At 42.6% G+C, this 20,260-nt stretch overlaps 1 protein-coding gene across 2 annotated transcripts in view; it reads left to right on the plus strand.

The window, feature by feature from the left end:
- Positions 1–14,430, plus strand: part of HELQ (helicase, POLQ like) — a 44,882-nt gene extending 30,452 nt beyond the window's left edge. For both annotated transcript variants that reach the window (XM_083176677.1, XM_083176684.1), the window contains 5 exons: positions 1,418–1,516; positions 9,795–9,968; positions 10,433–10,546; positions 13,493–13,627; positions 14,215–14,430. In XM_083176677.1, coding sequence (XP_083032803.1) covers positions 1,418–1,516; positions 9,795–9,968; positions 10,433–10,546; positions 13,493–13,627; positions 14,215–14,331 — 639 coding nt within the window. In that variant the 3' untranslated portion in view covers positions 14,332–14,430. The remainder of the gene's footprint in view (positions 1–1,417; positions 1,517–9,794; positions 9,969–10,432; positions 10,547–13,492; positions 13,628–14,214) is intronic.
- Positions 14,431–20,260: the final 5,830 nt, after the last annotated feature.

The following is a 20,260-nucleotide window of genomic DNA, read 5'->3' on the forward strand; positions in this document are numbered from 1 at the left end:
TCTCTCTCTCTCTCGTTGAGTATCCCGTATCCAAAATGCTCGGGACCAGGAGAATTTTGGATAACGGATTATTCCGTATTTCGGAATATTTTAATATTTCAATGATGTATTTTGAAGTATCTTGCATTTATGCTGTATAAACACATAATATACACACAAATATATTTTATTACCACATAAAATACACACAAATATATTTTAATTGTTCAAAAAACAAGGTTTCAAAACGTGAAACAAAATGTGTGTACTATCTCAGCACTGAATTTGAATGCCAAGCAATCATTGTCTTGCACATATATAGTGCCAGTTACATATCATGTCCCCAGTGATGCTGTTTCAAATGTCCCCAGTGAGTTTTTAGCAAAAAAAATAATTTTTTTCACTTTCTGGAATGTCCGTATTTCGGAATAATTCGGATAACGGATATTCGGATACGGGATACTCGACCTGTGTATATATATATATATATATATATATATATATATATATATATATATATATATATATATATATATATATATATATATATATACAGGTTGAGTATCCCTTATCCAAAATGCTCGGGACCAGGAGAATTTTGGATAACGGATTATTCCGTATTTCGGAAATATTTTAATATTTCAATGATGTATTTTGAAGTATCTTGCATTTATGCTGTATAAACACATAATATACACACAAATATATTTTATTACCACATAAAATACACACAAATATATTTTAATTGTTCAAAAAACAAGGTTTCAAAATGTGAAACAAAATGTGTGTACTATCTCAGTACTGATTTTGAATGCCAAGCAATCATTGTCTTGCACATATATAGTGCCAGTTACATATCATGTCCCCAGTGATGCTGTTTCAAATGTCCCCAGTGAGTTTTTAGCAAAAAAAAATTTTTTTTTCACTTTCTGGAATGTCCGTATTTCGGAATAATTCGGATAACGGATATTCGGATACGGGATACTCGACCTGTGTGTATATATATATATATATATATATATATATATATATATATATATATATATATATATATATATATATATATACTCTATTTGCTTCTACTGTACTTTGAGTTTAGCACTGAAGGTTTTGCTAAGGTCAGTGGAGCATCTATAATTGGGTGCAGGGTGTGTTTTACACTTTGGCCGCTGAGTTTTGGGTACTGGTGTCGCCCACCCTGTTCACAGACTCATGCATCATGTTTTCAATTATCTATTTGGTAGAAATCACTGTAAATATAACGTATGTGCAGAATGTATCTTCTGTGCATGCAATATATTTTCAGTTCACGGGAGGGCGGGAGCTGAACATTTACACATGGGCAATGCAGATATACTTTAGTTTTGTAGAATGTTACATGCTTAACTAACCTTCTGTTATCATGGCTTACTAAAATATTGTTTCCATATTTTTTCAGTTTAATCAACTCGATCCTGTGGATCAGAAAGTGGCTGGAAGTGTAGGAGTGCCTGAAAGTTTCCTTGCACGCAAAGTGTCAGGTCAAACTGTAAAAAAGGTACTGTTTTTTTCGGTTACATTTTTTACAGTATATTTAGTCTGTAGACAATACTTTAGTGCAGTGGTTCCCAAACTGTGTGCTATGGCACCATGGGCTGCTTTAAAAGACTTGCTGGGGTGCCCTGGTTTGGTGGTCAAGGACCAGTTTTTCACAGCATCCCTAGGGCAAAAGTTTCTCATTAAAATCGGAAAGAAATATTAAATGAAGTAATATGTGTTTATATATCATCCTTGGGGTCATTTATGTGGTAATAGATATGATTCACATCTTGTTGTACACAATTTTCCTATTAAATTGGTCATTACTGTAACTTGAATTGGTCCTAGACCACCATACTAGGGCAACCCAGCAAGTCCTCCAAGTTACTCCAGGGTGCCACGGCACACCATTCGGGAACCACTGCATTAGTGTATTGAATTTATAAACCAACAAAAGTACGGATTCTTACCGGTTAATACGCTTTCCTCTACTCCACCATGTCAGCCAAACATATGGGTTTTCCTCCTTATACAGTAGGTAGACATCTGGAAAGGAAAAGAAAAGACACTGCCCCTATATAAGGCCCGCCCCCTAAGGCTCTGTGTCTTTGAATTATAAAGCTTACGTACTATTACTTCACAGCACAATATAAAATAATAATAATAGTAACGACAATAAAAATAATATACTATCCCATAAGTGGAGGGAAATACGCTGCCATGGTGGAGTAGAGGAAAACGTATTAACCGGTAAGAATCCGTACTTTCCTCTACCTCCCCATGGCAGCTAAACATATGGGTAATACCCTAGCAGTTAACTTCACTGGGTGGGCAAAGTAACACAAACTCTTATAACAGAATATCTATAAGCAAGTATTTTGTTATATATACAAAAAAAGGATACTCTACAGCAGGGGTGGCCAACCCGCTGCTCACGAGCCGCATGCGGCTTTTCCGCTCACAATGTGCGGCTCATCACCCCAGCGCCTAGGAAGACGTCTTTCTTTAGCCCAGTGGTTCCTAAAGTGTGCACCGCAGCTCCCTGGGGTGCCGCAGCGCTGTCACAGAGGGTGTCGTGGCTGGTGGCCCTATCGCACTCTGACAGTCGCATATGTTTTTCTCCTGTGATGTGAGGTAGCAGGGCAGTGACTGGAGATAGCCGGCGCCGGGGAGGGGATGCGGGCAGGAGTACAGATTTAGCTGGTGGCAGGCACAGGGTAACCTAGTCAGGGGAGGGGTGTAACCTGTAAGGGGTGGAATTAGGAGGGGAGGCACCCCGGCCCCTACTGTCATTTCCATGTTTTTTTTTTTCATTAAAGCCACACAATGAAGCAGCCCGCAGCAAGCAGCTGTCCAGCTGTGCCAGACAGTCCCCTCAAAGTCTCTCCCCGGCATTTACTTCCTCTATTGCCGGACTTGATGTCACAAATTAGTGACGCTCAGGCATGCATATCTTAAGCGGCTGCTGCGGGTGCTACGTTGACGACAACAACCTGCTGTTTCTAGGAGCAGCCTCATCGGGCCAGCTACTCACAGGGACGGATGATGGCCGGGTCTGCGGCTGACAAGGGGACAGGTCCGCGACTGCCTTAGGTACCTGCTCCTATAGCTACAGGGGAGGCGGTGACTGGGAGAGGGAAAGGGGGAGGGGCTTCAAAGGGGGAGGGGCTTCAAAGGGGGGAGGGGATTTAAAGGAACCCAGTCATACCTGTACTGGGGGTGGGGGGTAGAGTGGGGGTTAAAGTTGAGATATATACACACACACAGTTATGTCTGTCTCTGTGTCTCTCTCTATTCTCCATCTCTCTCCACTCTCCTTTTCTCTCTCTCTCTGCGCTCTCTCTCTCTCTCTCTCGCCGCTCTCTCTCCCTCTGCGCTCTTCTCTCCGCTCTCTCTCCATTTCTATCTTTGTTCTCCTTCTCTCTCTCTTTCTGCTCTCCATATTTCTCTCCCTCTCTCTTTGTTCTCCGTCTCTCTCCCTCCGTTCTCTATTTCTTTCTCTCTGTTCTCCATCTCCCTCTTTCTGCTCTGCATCTCTCTCGGCCTCCATTCTCCAATTCTCTCTCTCCGGTCTCCATCTCTCTCTCCACTCCTCATCAGTGGCGGCTACAGGTTTAGCCAGTTTCATCTATCTGGCCAGCATGCCATATCTTCATTGCAGGGATGCGCAATTGTCTCACATGTATGCGCATCCCATTCTCGGTGAACAGCACGTGAGACTGAAAGATATGGCGCACTGACCGGATAGATGAAACTGGCGTTTCGGCTCTTTGTCTTACCAGAACAGATTTTTTGGCTCTTCATCGCTGATTGGTTGGCCACCCCTGCTCTACAGAGTTGACTTCACTCCGTATCCGGGCCGTTCAATTAATTTTTGTTGAGCTTCCCGCAATGTCTTCTTTCATTCTCTCTCTTTTATTTATTTTTTTAAATCACTGCGCTCAGGATCCTTCTTCCCACCTTTGCATCGCTAGCTGATCCTACATCTACTCTATAGTGCTTAGTAAATGTATGGGCTGAGGCCCAAACATAGTTCCTCGAGCGAAACTGCTTCTTTTTCGGCCCAAGATGAAGCCACTGCTCTAGTAGAATGTGCTTGTACCGTGGCCCATTGCAGCAGCTCCGAGACTTCCCTCATGAGGCTTCTGCTTCTCGTGCCTCCCTGCTTGTTGATGTAGGCCACAACCACTTGATTGTCTGACCTGACCAGTACATCTTTTTGATACATTTGATGTTGAAAATGCAGACAGCCTAGAGTGACAGCTCACATTTCCTTAATATTGGAGTGCAACCGTCCTGTTCCGCCTCTCCAGGCACCCTGCACTGCCTTGCCTGCGTAGACCACCCCCCAACCTGTCTGGCTGGCATCGGTTGTAGTATCACCTGATTCCTCTCTAAGAAAGACCTTCCTTGCTGAAGCCTACTTGTGTCTAACCACCATCTGAGGTCTGCTAGAGCCCCTCTCGATAGGAAGATTCTCTGATGGGGATTCCTTCCGTCCCGGTCCCACTGCGACAGGAAGCAATTCTGGAGCGATCTTGTATGGAACCTTGACCACCTGACCGTGTCCTGCGCCGCTGCCAATATCTTCATGCAATCCGCCTATTTCACTACCAGTCTTGACAAAAGACTTCGGACTTCCTTTCTTAGTTTTTCTCTTCTTTCCACAGTCAGACTTATCTTCATTACTTTGGTGTCTATCATGACCCCCAGGTACTTCACTAACGTCGCCGGTTTTAGTTAACTCTTTTTTACATTTATAATCCATCCGTGCCTTTCTAGATACTGTATGGCTCTCTGAGTATGTCTCAGCGCCAGCTCTTCCGTCTTGGCCATTATCAAGAGATCGTCCAGGTATGCCCAGACCGCGATCCCTTCTTGCCTGAGATTGGCAATAAGGACTACTAGCACTTTTGTAAATGTCCTTGGGGACATGGAGTGCCCGAAGGGGAGCGCTGTAAACTGGTAGGTAACTCCCCCTAGTCGAAATCTCAAGAATCTCTGGTGGTCTGCACAAATCGGAATGTGCAGATACGCGTCCTTTAGGTCTATGGTGGTGAGGAACGAGTTCTGCCTGATGTCCGGTATGATTGTACGGTTCGACTCCATTTTGAATTTTTTAACATGTACGTAGGAATTTAACCTTCTCAGGTCCAGAATGGTCCTGAAGCCTCCCGAGGCCTTCTTCACTACGAAGAACCGGGACTGCCACCCCTGGTCTTCCTGAGCTACTGGGACCCTTACCACCACTCCTTGCGCTATCATAGTTTTTAAACTGTCCAATAGAGCCCTTCTCTCTTGTGGGCATCTTGGAATGGGTGAAATTTCTTGCCAGTCCCCAGGCGGTTTGACAAACTCGATACGATATCCGCTGGAAACTATCTCTTAGACCCACCTGTCCTGAGTAGATCGGAGCCAGACTTTCTGGTATTTCAGTAGTCTGCCTCCAACTCTGTCCCTGGCGTCATTGTGACAAACTGCGGAAGTCAAATCTACCCTCCTTGCCTCGCTGACCTCGAAAGGAACTACGCTTCCCGAACCAAGGCCTTCTATATCCCCTGTGATCACGTGAGCGGCTCACTCGTAAATAATAAGCAGCAGCACGGGTGCATTGCTTCCGCCCTTAGTGATTCCTGAATCATGCCCCACTTCCTTACCTTATACCCCGGACCAATACGGGCGCATTACAGCTAGCTAGTACAATGCTTCTACCAATTAAATCTTGTCTCTTTAATGCATTACTCCGCAACATGTGACCACTGTCCACCAATGAATTATTTTTTCGGATTATTTTAGTTTCTTTTTATTTTATAATTGCTATTTAGAAAAACGTTATTTAACAAATATAAACTTATTACTTATGTCATTTTCTGCCTCCTCCACATACTTTAATTATATTTTATGAACAGATTGGACTGATTATGTGTCAAACTGTGTATCATGTGACCAATTTACTTCCTGTTTAGTCTGGTATAAAAACCCTTCAGATGCATTACCTTATCACCTTTGATAAAGCCGCTGAGACGGCGAAACGCGTCAGGTGTTTGCCCACACCGAGTTTTATTGGACTGTTCCAGACCAGCCTTGGACCCTTTCTTCTTGGACCCCTTTTGCCACACTTTGGACATTGCCCACCACCTGGAAGGACTCCAATAACATCTTTTGAAAGGTGACTCGGCCCAAACTCCAACTTTGAGTCCCAGGGAGAGACAAACCACACACCCCAGCCTCCTATCTACAGGTGGACGGTAATCCAAAACCCTTTATATGCATTTGCACTTTATGGTCCTGCCCCCAGACACAATAGGAATGGACAGTCCTCATATTGCATTTTAAATTCCCCAAAAAAGCCAGTTACAATTTGTACCGGTTTGATTTATTGTTTTTATTGGTCATGTCATATAATAAAATGTATTGTTTCTAAATTGTACAATCAGTCCAATCGTTATCACACATATTCACATAGTCAGCGCTGCTTCCCCCTTTTTCTTATTTGTATTGCACAGTTCGGGTCTGACTAACCCGACATCCACCAGCAGCTGCTAGTGAACCAACACAGGTCACAGCGCCACCTTCCCCCTCTCCTTCCTTGTGGAGGAGCACATTCTTTCTTCTATATCCCCTGCCTGTCCTATAGGTTCTAGCCTCCTTGAAGTCAGAGGTTTGAAAACGTTGGGAGCGATTAAATGGCTTTCTTGGCAATTTATCCTGCGGGAGCCATACTGATTTTCCGCCGGAGAGTTTGGAAATGATATCACCCAACTTGGCCCCAAAGATATACTCTCCCTGAAAGGGCAGAGAGACCAATTTATTCTTGGATTGTGCATCCGCCGCCCAGGGCTTCAGCCACAATGCCCTTCTTGTGACCGCTGTGCTCGCGTTAGCTCTGGCTGATAGTCTTACTGCATCCAAGGATGCATCGCAAATAAACTCTATTGCCACCTGCATATTCTGCACCACTTTAAGCAAGTCAGCCCTTTTAATTCCATCCAATAAGTCTGATTCGAGATCCTGGCACCACGACCTCGGAACTCTAGAGGTTACTGCAATCGCCGAAGAGGCCTTAATCGCGCCCCTGATGTCACGTGTTGTTTTCTAAGGGTAATCTCCATTTTTCTTCTTTAAAGATGTTGGCATCTTCTAATGGGAGAGTAGTCTTTCTAGAGATTCTGGCGATTGCTGCGTCCACTTTGGGCGCAACCTCCCAGTGCTTAATCTGCTCCATCTTGAAGGGATACATTTTGGCCACCCTGACCGGTGCCGCCACTTTCTTGTCAGGATTAGACCACTCCTACCTAGACACACTACCTCCTTTAAGGCTTTGGATAAGGGGGAGGTTTTGGGTCTCCTTTTCTTATCCTTAAACAATAAATCCTGTAACTTGCCCTCCTCTTGAGGGTCCTCAATGTTAAGGGATTTGTTAATTAACCCCAACAGGTTTTCTAACAGGTCTGGATTAAAATCCAGTTCGGCTTTCTCTTGGATGACCTCTCCTTCCTCAACATCCTCCTCCGTCCCCAGTACTGGGCCCTCTGCTGAACCGTCCGAATCCTCGGATAGCACCTCCCTAGGCCTCTTAAGGGACATCTTCGCCAGGTCATCCTTCGTGATGAAGGTATCCGCCAGGGCTTTTCTTAACATGGACACTAGGTCCGTCATTTGATCAGGGCCCAATAGGGGTTGTCTCTTGCACTTATCACATACTGATCCTGTGCATTTGTCTGGTAGAACTTTATCACAGAGTGCACACTTGGCAGAGTATCCCTTCTTATGTTTGGATTTGGCTTTAGCCTTCTCCTTGCCAGTTTCAGACCTAAACATACAGCAACCCACTATTACTGTTAGCACTTGACATTACACACTATATCTGCTACTACATTTCCTAGGCTTACCCTGACTTGGATGGCTGCCTTCTCTCCTCCTCCATAATTAATACAGCTAACCCGCACTGCAAAAACATTTTTATGTCGGCCACAGGAGGGGATGTATATAAAAGAAAGTCCCAGCAGTGCTGCTGCATCAGGGTCTTACCAGTCTGCTTTTGTGAAGTTTGGAAAAACCACTGCACTATGCGGCCAAACACGCCGTGTTTAAATAGCAGGGAGCTCTGATCGTCTTGGCGCCTCCTAATGATGTCAGACGCCGGCTCCCTGCATTCACCGCCGCAGCCCCGGCATAGCGTCCCCTCCTCCTCCTGCTGACGTCAGATGCCGCGAGCCAGCATCCCGACGCTTGTGACCCCAGCACCCGTGCAAGCCTCCGGCACCTCCTGGATCTCACTCATGCGGCTGCATGCCGCTGACCTCCGCCAGACACTAAGCTGAAGAGGGGACCCCCGCCAGGGCCGCTTACAGGTACTGCTAACGCGGCACTCTACACACCCCTAACTGCACTAGGCAGCGGGATGCATAGCAGACAGGCTCCCAACTACACTTGGTAGTGGGACGCCTCTATCTAACCATGGGTCTAAACCCCTGCTGCACTAGGCAGAGGGGAAGACTGGCAGCTTTTCACAGGGTAAGCCTCCTGTCCACCTGGAAAGGTAAAAAAAGACACAGAGCCTTAGGGGGCGGGCCTTATATAGGGGAAGTGTCTTTTCTTTTCCTTTCCAGATGTCTACCTATAAGGAGGAAAACACATGTTTGGCTGCCATGGGGAGGTAGAGGAAAAATACTGTAGATCTTCTCTTGTTGACCAGACTGTTCTATGCTAGAATTTGGGGTATTGTCATTCATACTGCGTATCTTTGGTTTACTCACTGGGTTTATAAAACATGACACAGAGCCTCATTTACCAGGCATCCTAAATTCTTTATTACCATGTACCCAATAGTCTGTTGTGCCTAGAATTCTTAATTGGCACAGTGGTTATAATTGCTGCCTTAAGGCTACTGGGGTCATGTTTGAGTCTTACCAGGGCCTGTGTGATATTTCAATATTCACCATATTAGGTTAATTGGTTTCTCACAAAATTTACCCTAATGCAGACCTTCCAAAACTCTACTATTACAGTCCTGGTGTTAAACAATAACCTTGCTTAAGCCCAGATGTTTCAATCAAGTTGATTGAGGTTCATAGTTGTCAACTGTGCTCAAGCTTGGTTAGACATAAAACCTGGACTGTAATGGTGAAGTTTGGGAAACTTTGCCTTAATGCAAGGGTTCTCAAACTCAGTCCTCAGGACCCCACGCAGTTCACGTTTTCCAGGTCACCCTACAGGTGCACTCATTACTCACTGACCCATTTTAAAAGATCCACAGGTGGAGCTAACTATTTCACTTGTGATTCTCTGAGGAGACCTGCAATACATGCACTGTGTGAGGTACTGAGTTTGAGAACCTGTGCCCAGGGCAGGCGACAGGGGGGTCAAAGGGGACACCTGTACCGGGCCTCAAGCTTGTGAGGGGCATCAAGGTTCTGAGGAGCTATGGGGCTGTAAGCATAGCTGCGGCAGTGCAGTGCCTAGCAATTGTTTATAAAGGCACCCCCCTGGTTTTTATTCTGATTATTTATTCAGCATTAGTGAACATCAATTATGTTTCTTTTGTAACAATACAAAAAAAGTCAACATGCAGTATACCAAAAAATGTTTTTCTCAAGGGGGCGGGGTTAGGGGGCCCGCTGAGGTATCAGTGTACCGGGCCCCAAGATTTCTGTAGCCGGCCCTGCCTGTGCCATAATGTGTTTTTGTGTTCGTATGGTAAGTAATATAGATTTTCAGCTGTCTTGCAAGAAACATTATAAATGTAGCATGTAATTATGTTTGACTAAATGTTGTTCAATATTTTCTACTTGTAGAGTGCAGATGACAGAGTGGTGAATCGGCTTTATCTGTCCTTCGTCCTGTATGCCTTGATAAAAGAGCTAGATATCTGGTGCGTGTCTGCAAAATTCAACATGCCTCGTGGTTTTGTTCAAAATCTGCTCAGCTCTTCTGCATCGTTCTCCTCCTGTATATTGCACTTCTGTGAGGTAACATTTATAACTTTAATATATGAGGTGCTAACGGCATTAGTAATTCTGCTTTATTCAGATTAGTACAGATGTGTCTACATACATGTTTGCACAGATCGCACCACAGACTTTGAATTTTTCTCAAAATGATTCACATCCCTAATGCTGACTACTGCCACTGGCAATTCATGTACTTCTCTGTAGGGTAGAAAAAGACAAGAGTCGGAATTCTGATAGGAGGAACCAATGCATGTCTCATGCCACCTATTGTTATGGATAAACTGCAACTTTATTTTAATTCAAAATGTCAGCCCCATAATGCTAACCTTAATCTTAACTGCAGCCAAACCCTAAATCTGTAATTGTATTGAGTGCATTGTAGTTACCACAAAAGAAAACAAGTGAATAAAGTTTGTTTTAGACAATATTACTTTAATTATTGTTGTGATTCATGAATATTCTGTTTTGTTCTTGCACAAAAGGAGTTAGATGAATTCTGGGCATATAAAGCTCTGCTTCTGGACGTCACCAAAAAACTCAGCTACTGTGTGAAATCAGAGCTAATTCCACTAATGGAAGTAACTGGTGTTTTGGAGGTTAGTAAAACATATATATAGATATGAAGTTACATTAATCAAATTATAATAAAAAAATAATAATAATAAATGGTAAATTGTCAACAGCCGGTATTAAAGATAGATTAGTTAGTGGGAAAATGTTTCTCAGAAAGTGATATTTAGAAATACAGGATGAGGCAAAATATCTTCTGAGATTTTAAAGGTTAACTAAAAAGGCATGGTAAATGCAATTCAACATTTTAGTACATAATCTAAAAGTACATGTAATACAGATTATTTTCAATTGGTTTAGAATGTGATATGATCATTTCTTGGTGCATAGCAGCCTTAAGTGCATTAATGGTTCTTGGTTGATGTCTGTAGACCTCAGCTTTCAGATGGCCCCTTTGGCTGTGTAGAGGCCTTTTATGAAGCTGATGAGTATTGTTTTTACCCAATATCGAAAACTGCTTGTTAACGTAACCAGACAAATGTGAGTGAGCTTCATCAAGAAATTACAGTGATAATGTCAGAAATGACCATTGAGCGATGCAAAACTTCAGAAATTAACTACAAATGTGTAACATGACTGAAAGCCTGGATGATATCATATTCAAAACTAATTGAAAATAAATTGTATTCCATGCACTTTTAGGTTATGTACTAGCATTTTGAATAATTTTTACCATGTCTTTTTTTTGTTAGCCTTTAAAAACTGGGAGGTTTTTTTTCTTTGCTTCACCCTGTATAAGTTCAGCACATTTATCAAAGAAATCTATTGCATATTTAATATACAGAAAAATAAACCCATTAAGTAGATAAAATGTTTACTTATAACATGCATCTATCCTATCTATTCCATACAATTTTACATGTTCTACATGGAACAAACTTTAAGGGGGGTTTCCAATCTCCTGCCGCTATTCCCGTCAGGGGAAATAGCGGCCGGGCCCTATTCAATGCTGTCTTTCCCGACAGCATTCAAGAGGGATCTTGGCAGAAGGGCCTGACTTTAGAAGCAGTCGGGCCCGTTCTGCCAGGAACATTCGTGGATTGTCGAGCTTCCGGCTGCAGCTCGACGATGCACGGGCATATCTCGTGGCCACGCCCCCTTTTCGGCATTTGGCACGTGGGACATCCCACCTGCGGATTTCCAGGCGAGCTGGTCGAGAACAGCATAGTTCGCAGCTATCGGGCTAGCCCGTCAGTAGTGACCCGGGATTGAATATCCCTCTAAGGGTGGTATTCAATCCCAGGTCACGACTGTCTAGACATCCCGACAGTCTTGACCCTGGCTCGTTCTGATATTCAGCAGGAGGGATTCAATGTCCTGCCTGCCAAGCGCCAAAAAGGGGATGTGTCTGCAAGAAACGGCCATGGATCGTCGCGATATGGCCTTGAGCTCGACAATCCATGGCTGTTCTCGGCAAAACGGGGCCGACTGCTTTTAAGGGGGGGGGGGGAATAGCGGCGGGTGCCTATCCAATTCAGTAGGGTGATTGAATACCCCCCTAAGTGCCTATATCCAATATGCTACATAATTTAATGTGTTGGGTCAAAGCAGTGACTTGCTATCCATTCGTACCTTTCTGTTTAACCTTAACGGCCCCTGCAAACTGCAATAACTATAACTGTATTTGAATAATAGAGGAATAGCTTCTTATATGTGTAAACTCATATTTTGGCTGCCAGTTTTAGGTTGGTGTATTCAGGGAAATTGGTCAGGATGCAGGGATTCGCTATTTATTGTAACTTCTAAAACATTTTTAAAACATGGAGGACACAGAAGTGTGTATAAAGTGAGGGTCCTAATTAAAACCTGAAGAAAAAAATAGTATAGAACATAGGAGTAGATGTAATATAGCGGTGCTTATCGCCTCATTAACGAGGTAAAGCAGGAAGGGACATTGACCAGATGTATTAACATCTTGTTCACTGAAGGGGGGGGGGGCATGCAAACTCCCCCCCCCCTCCCTAATACATCTGCTCCCCAGTAACAAATCTAATTTTGTGATATAGTGTTTCCCACCCTGAACTTCGGATAGTAGCTCCCTTGTCGATCAGTTTGTTCTGCTTTCCTTTAAATCAAATCTATTAGAAATGCGAAAATAAATTATATTTCCTTTTTTAAACTGACAGACTATGGTCCTGTTAGAGAACTGGAAGTAAAGTTGTACTCCTCTTGGGCCTTATTCTAGTTCACTCTTAGAGGCAAATTCCTTCTTAGATGGACAAAACCATGTGCACTGCAGGGGGGCAGATGTAACTTGTGCAGAGAGAATTAGATTTGGGTGGGGTTTTACTTCAAAGTGAGATCTATATTGCAGTGTAAAAATAAAGCAGTCTGTATTTTCCCTGCACAGAAACAAAATAACTCACCCAAATCTAATTCTCTCTGCAGATTTTACATCTGCCCCACCTACAGTGCACATGGTTTTGTCCATCTAAGAAGGATTTTGTCAGAAAGAGTGAACTAGAATAAGACCCCTTGAGAGGTGACCGCATTTACGTGTTTAGTATATGTATATAGTTTGCTGCTACTCATCATTATCAGCAGGCACTTGCAGACAGGGTTGGACTGCCCCACAGGGACACAGAAGAAACACCCGGTCATATAGCATGGGCTCCTATCAGTGCATTCCCCCATTGGTCCCTTCATGCACCAGTCCAACACTGTTTGCACCTGTCCTCAAGAGAGCAAATATTCATATTTGCTTAAAAAAATCACAATCCAATATGATTGTTACACAGAATTCACCTTTGTGAAACCTTTTCAGATGTAACTGCAAGATTATGTATTTGCTTTTTGGGTTAAGTTGCAGTTTTGCGTCATATTTGCAATTAGGCAGTTGTTGCATATTACCCACAAATTACCAAAAATGGTGATATATTTTTGTGAAATTTTGTTTATTTTACAATAGAGACAAAAAACAACATGCTGTTAAAAGATAACCTTCTAATAATGTCCGATTATTTACTCCATAGTCCCGTGCCAAGCAACTTTTCAATGCAGGTTACACTACTCTTGCCCACCTGGCTAATGCCGATCCACAGGTAATGGTGAAGACCATTGAACATTTGTCAAAACGACAGGCAAACCAGATTGTTTGCTCAGCCAAGGTGAGAATCAGTAAATTCAGTACATGTTGAAAAGGAAAAACGAATGCCTATTTGTCACAAACTATGCATGCACAGCTGCATACACATTACGACCAGTATGGGAATGCAATTCTTTATCAGTATTCTGTGCCTTACACATCATTGTATATGCACTGCCCAACAAGTCCTTCTGCAAAAGCAGTAGCTCTCTCTGTTATCACCATTTACACCCACCCTATGCTGGGTGCATACACACGACTTGGAGTGGTGAGTGAGTGACAACACTCACTCAACGCTGTCAGGTGATTGATTTCCTCTATGCATAAGCCAAGTTGCCAGCCATAAATGCAAAATTCTGATACAGAAAAGCTACTGCCAACTTGGAATTGCCCATGCATACACAAAGATATCCTGTTCTGTCTGTATACTGAGATATGGGCATCTCCTAGAACAGATCCAGTACATATGAAAGAAATAGTGATTATTTCAAAAGCAAGGAAAATGTCTGTAAATAACATGAAACCTATTTCATTAACTACGTAATTCTGCTGCTACATTACTCTGGCACGAGCTTATTGTACATCTAATATGTTTGTTTGTTTTTATAGATGTTACTGAATGAGAAGGCAGAAGCCCTACAAGAAGAGGTGGAAGAACTTCTCCGCCTTCCTACGGATCTGCCAGAATTAATCACTGATATTGAAAACCTTAAAACAAATGAATGAATGTGTCTTGTCTATATTGGACTTTGTTTTTCATCAGAATATTATTGAATAATTAACTAGAAGAAAAAGTAATAAATTAAATCTATTTTTATTTTTTTACCAATTGGTATGTATTTTTAATTTGACTCCACTGTAAATAATTATTTTTGTTTAGCAGCAAATTTGTTCCTTTGAAATTGATAACTCATTTCATCTCTCCACATCTGACCTGATACTAGCAAATCATTACAGTAGTTGCTGTAATCACCCCCACGACAATGAGCACCCAAATTTTACTGCTCTAATGGTGAAGAATCCTCTTCTTCATTCAGTACAGAATTTCTTTGCCTCGAGCCTCAGTACATGTCCGCGTGTCCTAAGTATCGGCCTGTTAGTGAACAAATCATCTCCCAGTTCCATATGATTCCCAATCCTGTATTTGAACATACTATTCATATCACCTCTCAACCTCCATTTCTCCAGTGAAAACATATTCAGCCTGGTCAACCTATCTTTGTATTATAGTGATTCGAGACCTTTTACTAGCTTAGTCGCCCTTCTCTGTACCTGTTCCAATTCACAATTCACTAATTTAATAAACAATTGCAATACCATGGGAAATACCATATGACCAGCGAATGCAGAGGAGGAGCAAGGTTCAGAACATGGACAGGGGGGATAATGTTGAAAGTTTAAATCTATGTTAATATATTCACTCTTTTTAGCCAAATCCATGAATTGCATTTTTTGGGTACTTAATAATTAAAAATATAAATTTCTACCGGGGGACACAAAATGCATAATCTTGAAAATGGAAAAAAAATGTTTTACATTTATTTATTCAAAGAGAAGGCAATACTTTAGAGACACAACATGCATGGCATAATAAGGAACATTGACATTTCTCTTTGAATTTTTCATTTATACCCCTTTTACACCAAGGCAAAGACCCAGGTCAGCGTTGGTGTAAAAGGGGTCAACCCAGGTCCAGTAACACTGGTTTCCTACCCAGGTCCTGACCAGGGTTGAACACTGGTTGGACCTGGGTCGTGGGCGGTGTAAATGGTCCCAACCCAGGTTGGGACATTCGGGTAGTGCTGAAAGGATATCCGAAGTGAAGACAGCAGCCAGGAAGCATACAGGTAGGGAGGGCTGGGGGGAGCACATGGGAAATATGGTCTGCTGCTGCAGGGGAAGGGGGCTGGGGGGAGCACATGGGAGATGCTGCACTTTTATACTTGAGCACTGAATATAACTTTTTGAAAAAACATTTTACAAAATAAACAAACCAACATTTTTCAATGCTAACTTGTCATGTCTTTTAATTTTTATTTGAAATCATTGAGGGAAGGTTGGGTGGCAGTTTATCAGTCCTAAAATGGCCATTTTTAATGTCATCCATAGGGAAAAGCAGGGCTGACCCAGGTTCAGTGGAAACGGCGCAGATCTGGGTCCGACCTGGGTCACAGTGCTGTGTAAATGGGGTATGAAGCTGGGTCCAACCCTGGAAACTCCTGTGTTGAAAGACCAGGGTCCGACAAGGGATTTTGGTGTAAAAGGGGTATAACTTAATACAAATATAGCACAATGAAGAGAACAAACAGGGGTGGAGGGGAACGAAAGAAGGGGACAAAGACTGGTCGAGTGTTTGTAAAGAAAGGGAGACATTCAGAATGCAGTATATGTTATACCCCTTTTACACCAAAAACCCTGGTCGGACCCTGGTCTTTGAACGCTGGAGTTTCCAGGGTCTGACCTTGCTTTATACCCCTTTTACACAGCACTTCGACCTGGGTCTGCACCATTTACACTTAACCTGGGTCAGCCCTGCCTTTCCTTATGGATGTCGTTAAAAATGCTTGCTCGTTGCCAAGGGGGTATAATAATATATATATATATATATATTTTATAAGTTCCAGGAAGACAAGCACCCTCCTTCAGCTGTAGTCAGCTACCGTGGTGCTACAAGCCTAATAAAATAAGTAGCAATGTCACTCCATGCAGAAGTAAACTGCCTCTAACAAAGGATCCGATTTTTGGATTGCATAGTGTGTATGTAAAAGCGCCAATACCTGCACTGATATATGTATTGAGCGGTATAAAGTCTGAAACATATAATCCCTATGTGACTGCAACCCTCTACATCTCCGCATGATTGCAAAGTGTATATAAACTCTTGTATATTTTGGCGCCATACTTTCTATACTAATGGATCAAGTCAAACTGACGATCATATATATTACAGGAGCCTAGCAAATGTGACTCTAGGCACAAGTGTATTAACGACGCTATATCAACTACTGGGTAGATCCGGCATTACTGAGGGGGCAAAATACGCAGAATATTGCGCACAAATTATTGCCCAAATATCCGTATCCAATAACACGCAGAAATACTGCTGAACACAATTCGCAAATGCGGAGAACGAAATCTCCTGATCTCTCAGTGTGTATGCAACAGCAGGAGGCACAGAAATAAATAACAGGGGGTTGGCGAAAATTACGCAAATTAACATAGGAAATAACACGCAGAAATACTGCTCAAATATATCGCAAATATAGAGGATCCAATCTCCTGATCTCCCAGTGTGTATTTAAAGGCAGGACATTGGACCATACACCGCACAATAATTATTAAAAAATATCAAACCCCAAATACACTCATTATCTCTGTGGAGATTCAATCTGTGGATTGCCCAATGTGTGGGTGACTGTTTGAACATCAATATCTGTGCGCAAACGTCTCATCAATCCGTACACTGTGCCAAAGTGTGGTGGCTGGCACACTTTTCACTCTATGTCTATAACAACAGTGCACACTGGCCAATAACTGCACTACATGAGAGTTAAACTACTGAGGCAAACCAGCACCCTACAGACAGTGGTATAAGAGAAGGCAGAATACCACATCGAGATCTCTGCACAGTATCAACATACATTGTATCTATAAACACCTTCAAACTCCTGCGAGTGTGACATTTTAGACACAAATTACCCAAGGAGGAATTGATACATAAAATAAAGCGTTAATAAGACACAGAATACAACAGACAGTGAGATTATCTTTATTACTATAAGAATAAACACAGACTTGAACATTCCTGTACCTGCCATAAAATAAGCAATTGATATATAGCAGAACACAGATCACAGAGACTCATTTTTAATCTTCATTAACTTCTTTTTTTCTATATCTTCATCTTGTTTTTAATAATTTCGCTACTTGTAATCCCTTTTAAAGGGAATCACTGTCAAAGACCATTAATAAAATTGAATATATTTTTTATTGTAAAAATGGCCTGTTGGCCTAACGTGTGAGGATACACAAATAAAATATACACCTAATTGTAGGTATGATTTTATAAAAAGTCTTAAAGAGACCATGTGGGTGAGGAGTGCGTCCAATGAAACCTGATTTCTTTTCTTTCTTCTTTTCACATTGTACATTACCAAATCAGGGGACAGCACCCTAGCCAGTCAGGCAGAGCCGGCCCTAGCCTAAATGACGCCTTAGGCAAGATTTTGGCTGGTGCCCCCTAGCACCGCCACTAGTTCCGCCTCTGACCCTGCTCCCCTTTCCCAGCACCATCAACCCTCATCATAGCAGTCATCATTTTGGTGTTCCTACCCGCAATATTTTAAATAGAAACAGTGCACACATTCGGTGCGCAGCCCAAACAGGGGTGTGTTCTTGCTGGGAAGGGGCATGGCCACCCAATTCAAATTAGGCCACACAGTAGTGCCACTTTATTCACATTATATCATGCAATGGGGTCCCTTATTCATGTTACATCACACAGTAGTACCACTTTACCCTATATACATTACTCCTCACATTATACCCTTAGAAAAAAATCCCCCACTGGGCCCTTCCATCAGACTTGGGTAATTTGTACCCCCTACCCCCTTTCTCTTGGCACCCCTGATAATACCACACAGTAATGCCCCTTACACATGACACACATTATTAATGTCCTTATAACCATAATGCCCCTTACACATTATGCCAACCTTTATTAATGCCCTTCATACACATAATGACACACATAATGTCCCTTACACATATGTTGCACATTATTAATGACCTTATACACATGACACACATAATGCCCATTACACACATGTTGCACATTATTAATGCCCTTATACACATGACACACATAATGCCTTTTACACATATGTCGCACATTATTAATGCATTTATACATGACACACATAATGCCCCTTACACATATGCCGAACACTATTGCACAACCAACCCACCCACAGACAGCACTCGCATAGCCGCTAACACTGTGACCTCTGCCTCTGCTTGGATACAGATGTTTCCTCATACATCTTGCCTCAATAGGCCATGCAGCTCCTGCCCTGTTCTGCTAACGTTAGGTGCATTTTTGGGTGCATCTTATTTGCATTGTTATGACCAGCACACACAAGGTGCTTCCGATGATTAAAATGATATGTGGCGTAAATATATTCTGTGTATGACTGTGGCTGTACCTGCATACGGAATGCTATGTTACAGTGATTTCCATGAATACACTATTTCATATGCAGATACAGCTTCACACACAGAATATAGGCATGCTGCATATCATTTTAATCAACAGAAGCTGCTGATGCCCCTAGGCATTCCAAATGCCCTAGGCAATTGCCTAGTTTGCCTATGCCTAAGGCCGGCTCTGCAGTCAGGAACTATATTTGGATAAAAATTCCTGCCAGACAGCATCTAACCACCCACCAGACAAAGATAAAAATAGTACTCTCAGTAAATTTATGGTGCGGGTCTTCCAACCCTTCTCTCTCTCCATGCAGAAGTAGCAAGCTTTCGGGCTTTATTAGGCCCTTCCTCAGGCAACAAACGACATAAAAATATACACAAGCTCTCACCTTATACATACAATATACATGTGCAAACGAAGAAATTGTGGCCAGTGGTGCAGAATGACAGGGATTTGAAATGCATGAAACATACCAGAATCTGCGGAATCTGTGTGCGCTATATAAGAAACTGCTAATAAATAATAAATAAATAATGCCAAGCTATAGGAAAGGTAAAAGTTTGCGTGACTGGCTTGTCCATACAGATATTAGTGAACACACAAATGTAGATGCCAGAACCCGTAGGAGAGAGCCCGGTTGCTATAAATGTGTTGGGTGTGAGACTTGCCGAAACATGGTGGCCACCAAATGGTTTTTTCACCCCCATACCGGCAGACAATATACTATTAGACATGCTGTCACATGTAGTACTCCCTACGTGGTATATATGATAAAATGTCCATGTGGACCATGTTACATTGGCAAAACCATTCGCCTCTTTAAGGAGCGAATGGCGATGCATAGGACATCGATAAGACATGTACTTTCCGGTAAACAATCCGATCAACCTTTAGCTAGGCATTTTGCTGAAGCAAAACATAATCTTTCTAATTTTCAGCACATTATAATAGACAATATTCCTGAGAGCAAGAGGAGGGGGGATCGGCATAAAAGTCTATTACAGCTCGAGTCTAAATGGATTCATACTTTGGACACAGTAAAGCCGAAAGGCTTAAATGATCATGTAAATCTAAATGTTTTTTTGAATTAATATGCCGGATCTCTCGTCTATGCTCTATTGTTCTGCCGCTGATATTGCCATTCTTTGTTTCTGTAACTGCACTGTTTTTATTATGTACAAATTGTGACTTATGGTTGTAGCATTATTGAGATGTACCTTGTACTACACTGTGGGCCTTATTCTGGTTGGTGCGGCCGGGCCGTACGCGTACGTCCCGGGGTTTTTTATGATCTGCGCATGCGTACATTCGCTAATGCGCAGGCGCGAACACTCCACAACGCTTACGGACAGGTCTCTACGTGCGAAAAAACCTGTACGCGAGTGTACGGGCATTGGGGGCGGCATAGGGGCGTGTTGAGGGGAGCGGCCGAAATAATGAGGGAAAATG

Source organism: Crinia signifera, chromosome 1 (genome assembly GCF_055691185.1).
Source record: "Crinia signifera chromosome 1, ASM5569118v1, whole genome shotgun sequence".
Lineage (NCBI taxonomy): Eukaryota > Metazoa > Chordata > Amphibia > Anura > Myobatrachidae > Crinia > Crinia signifera.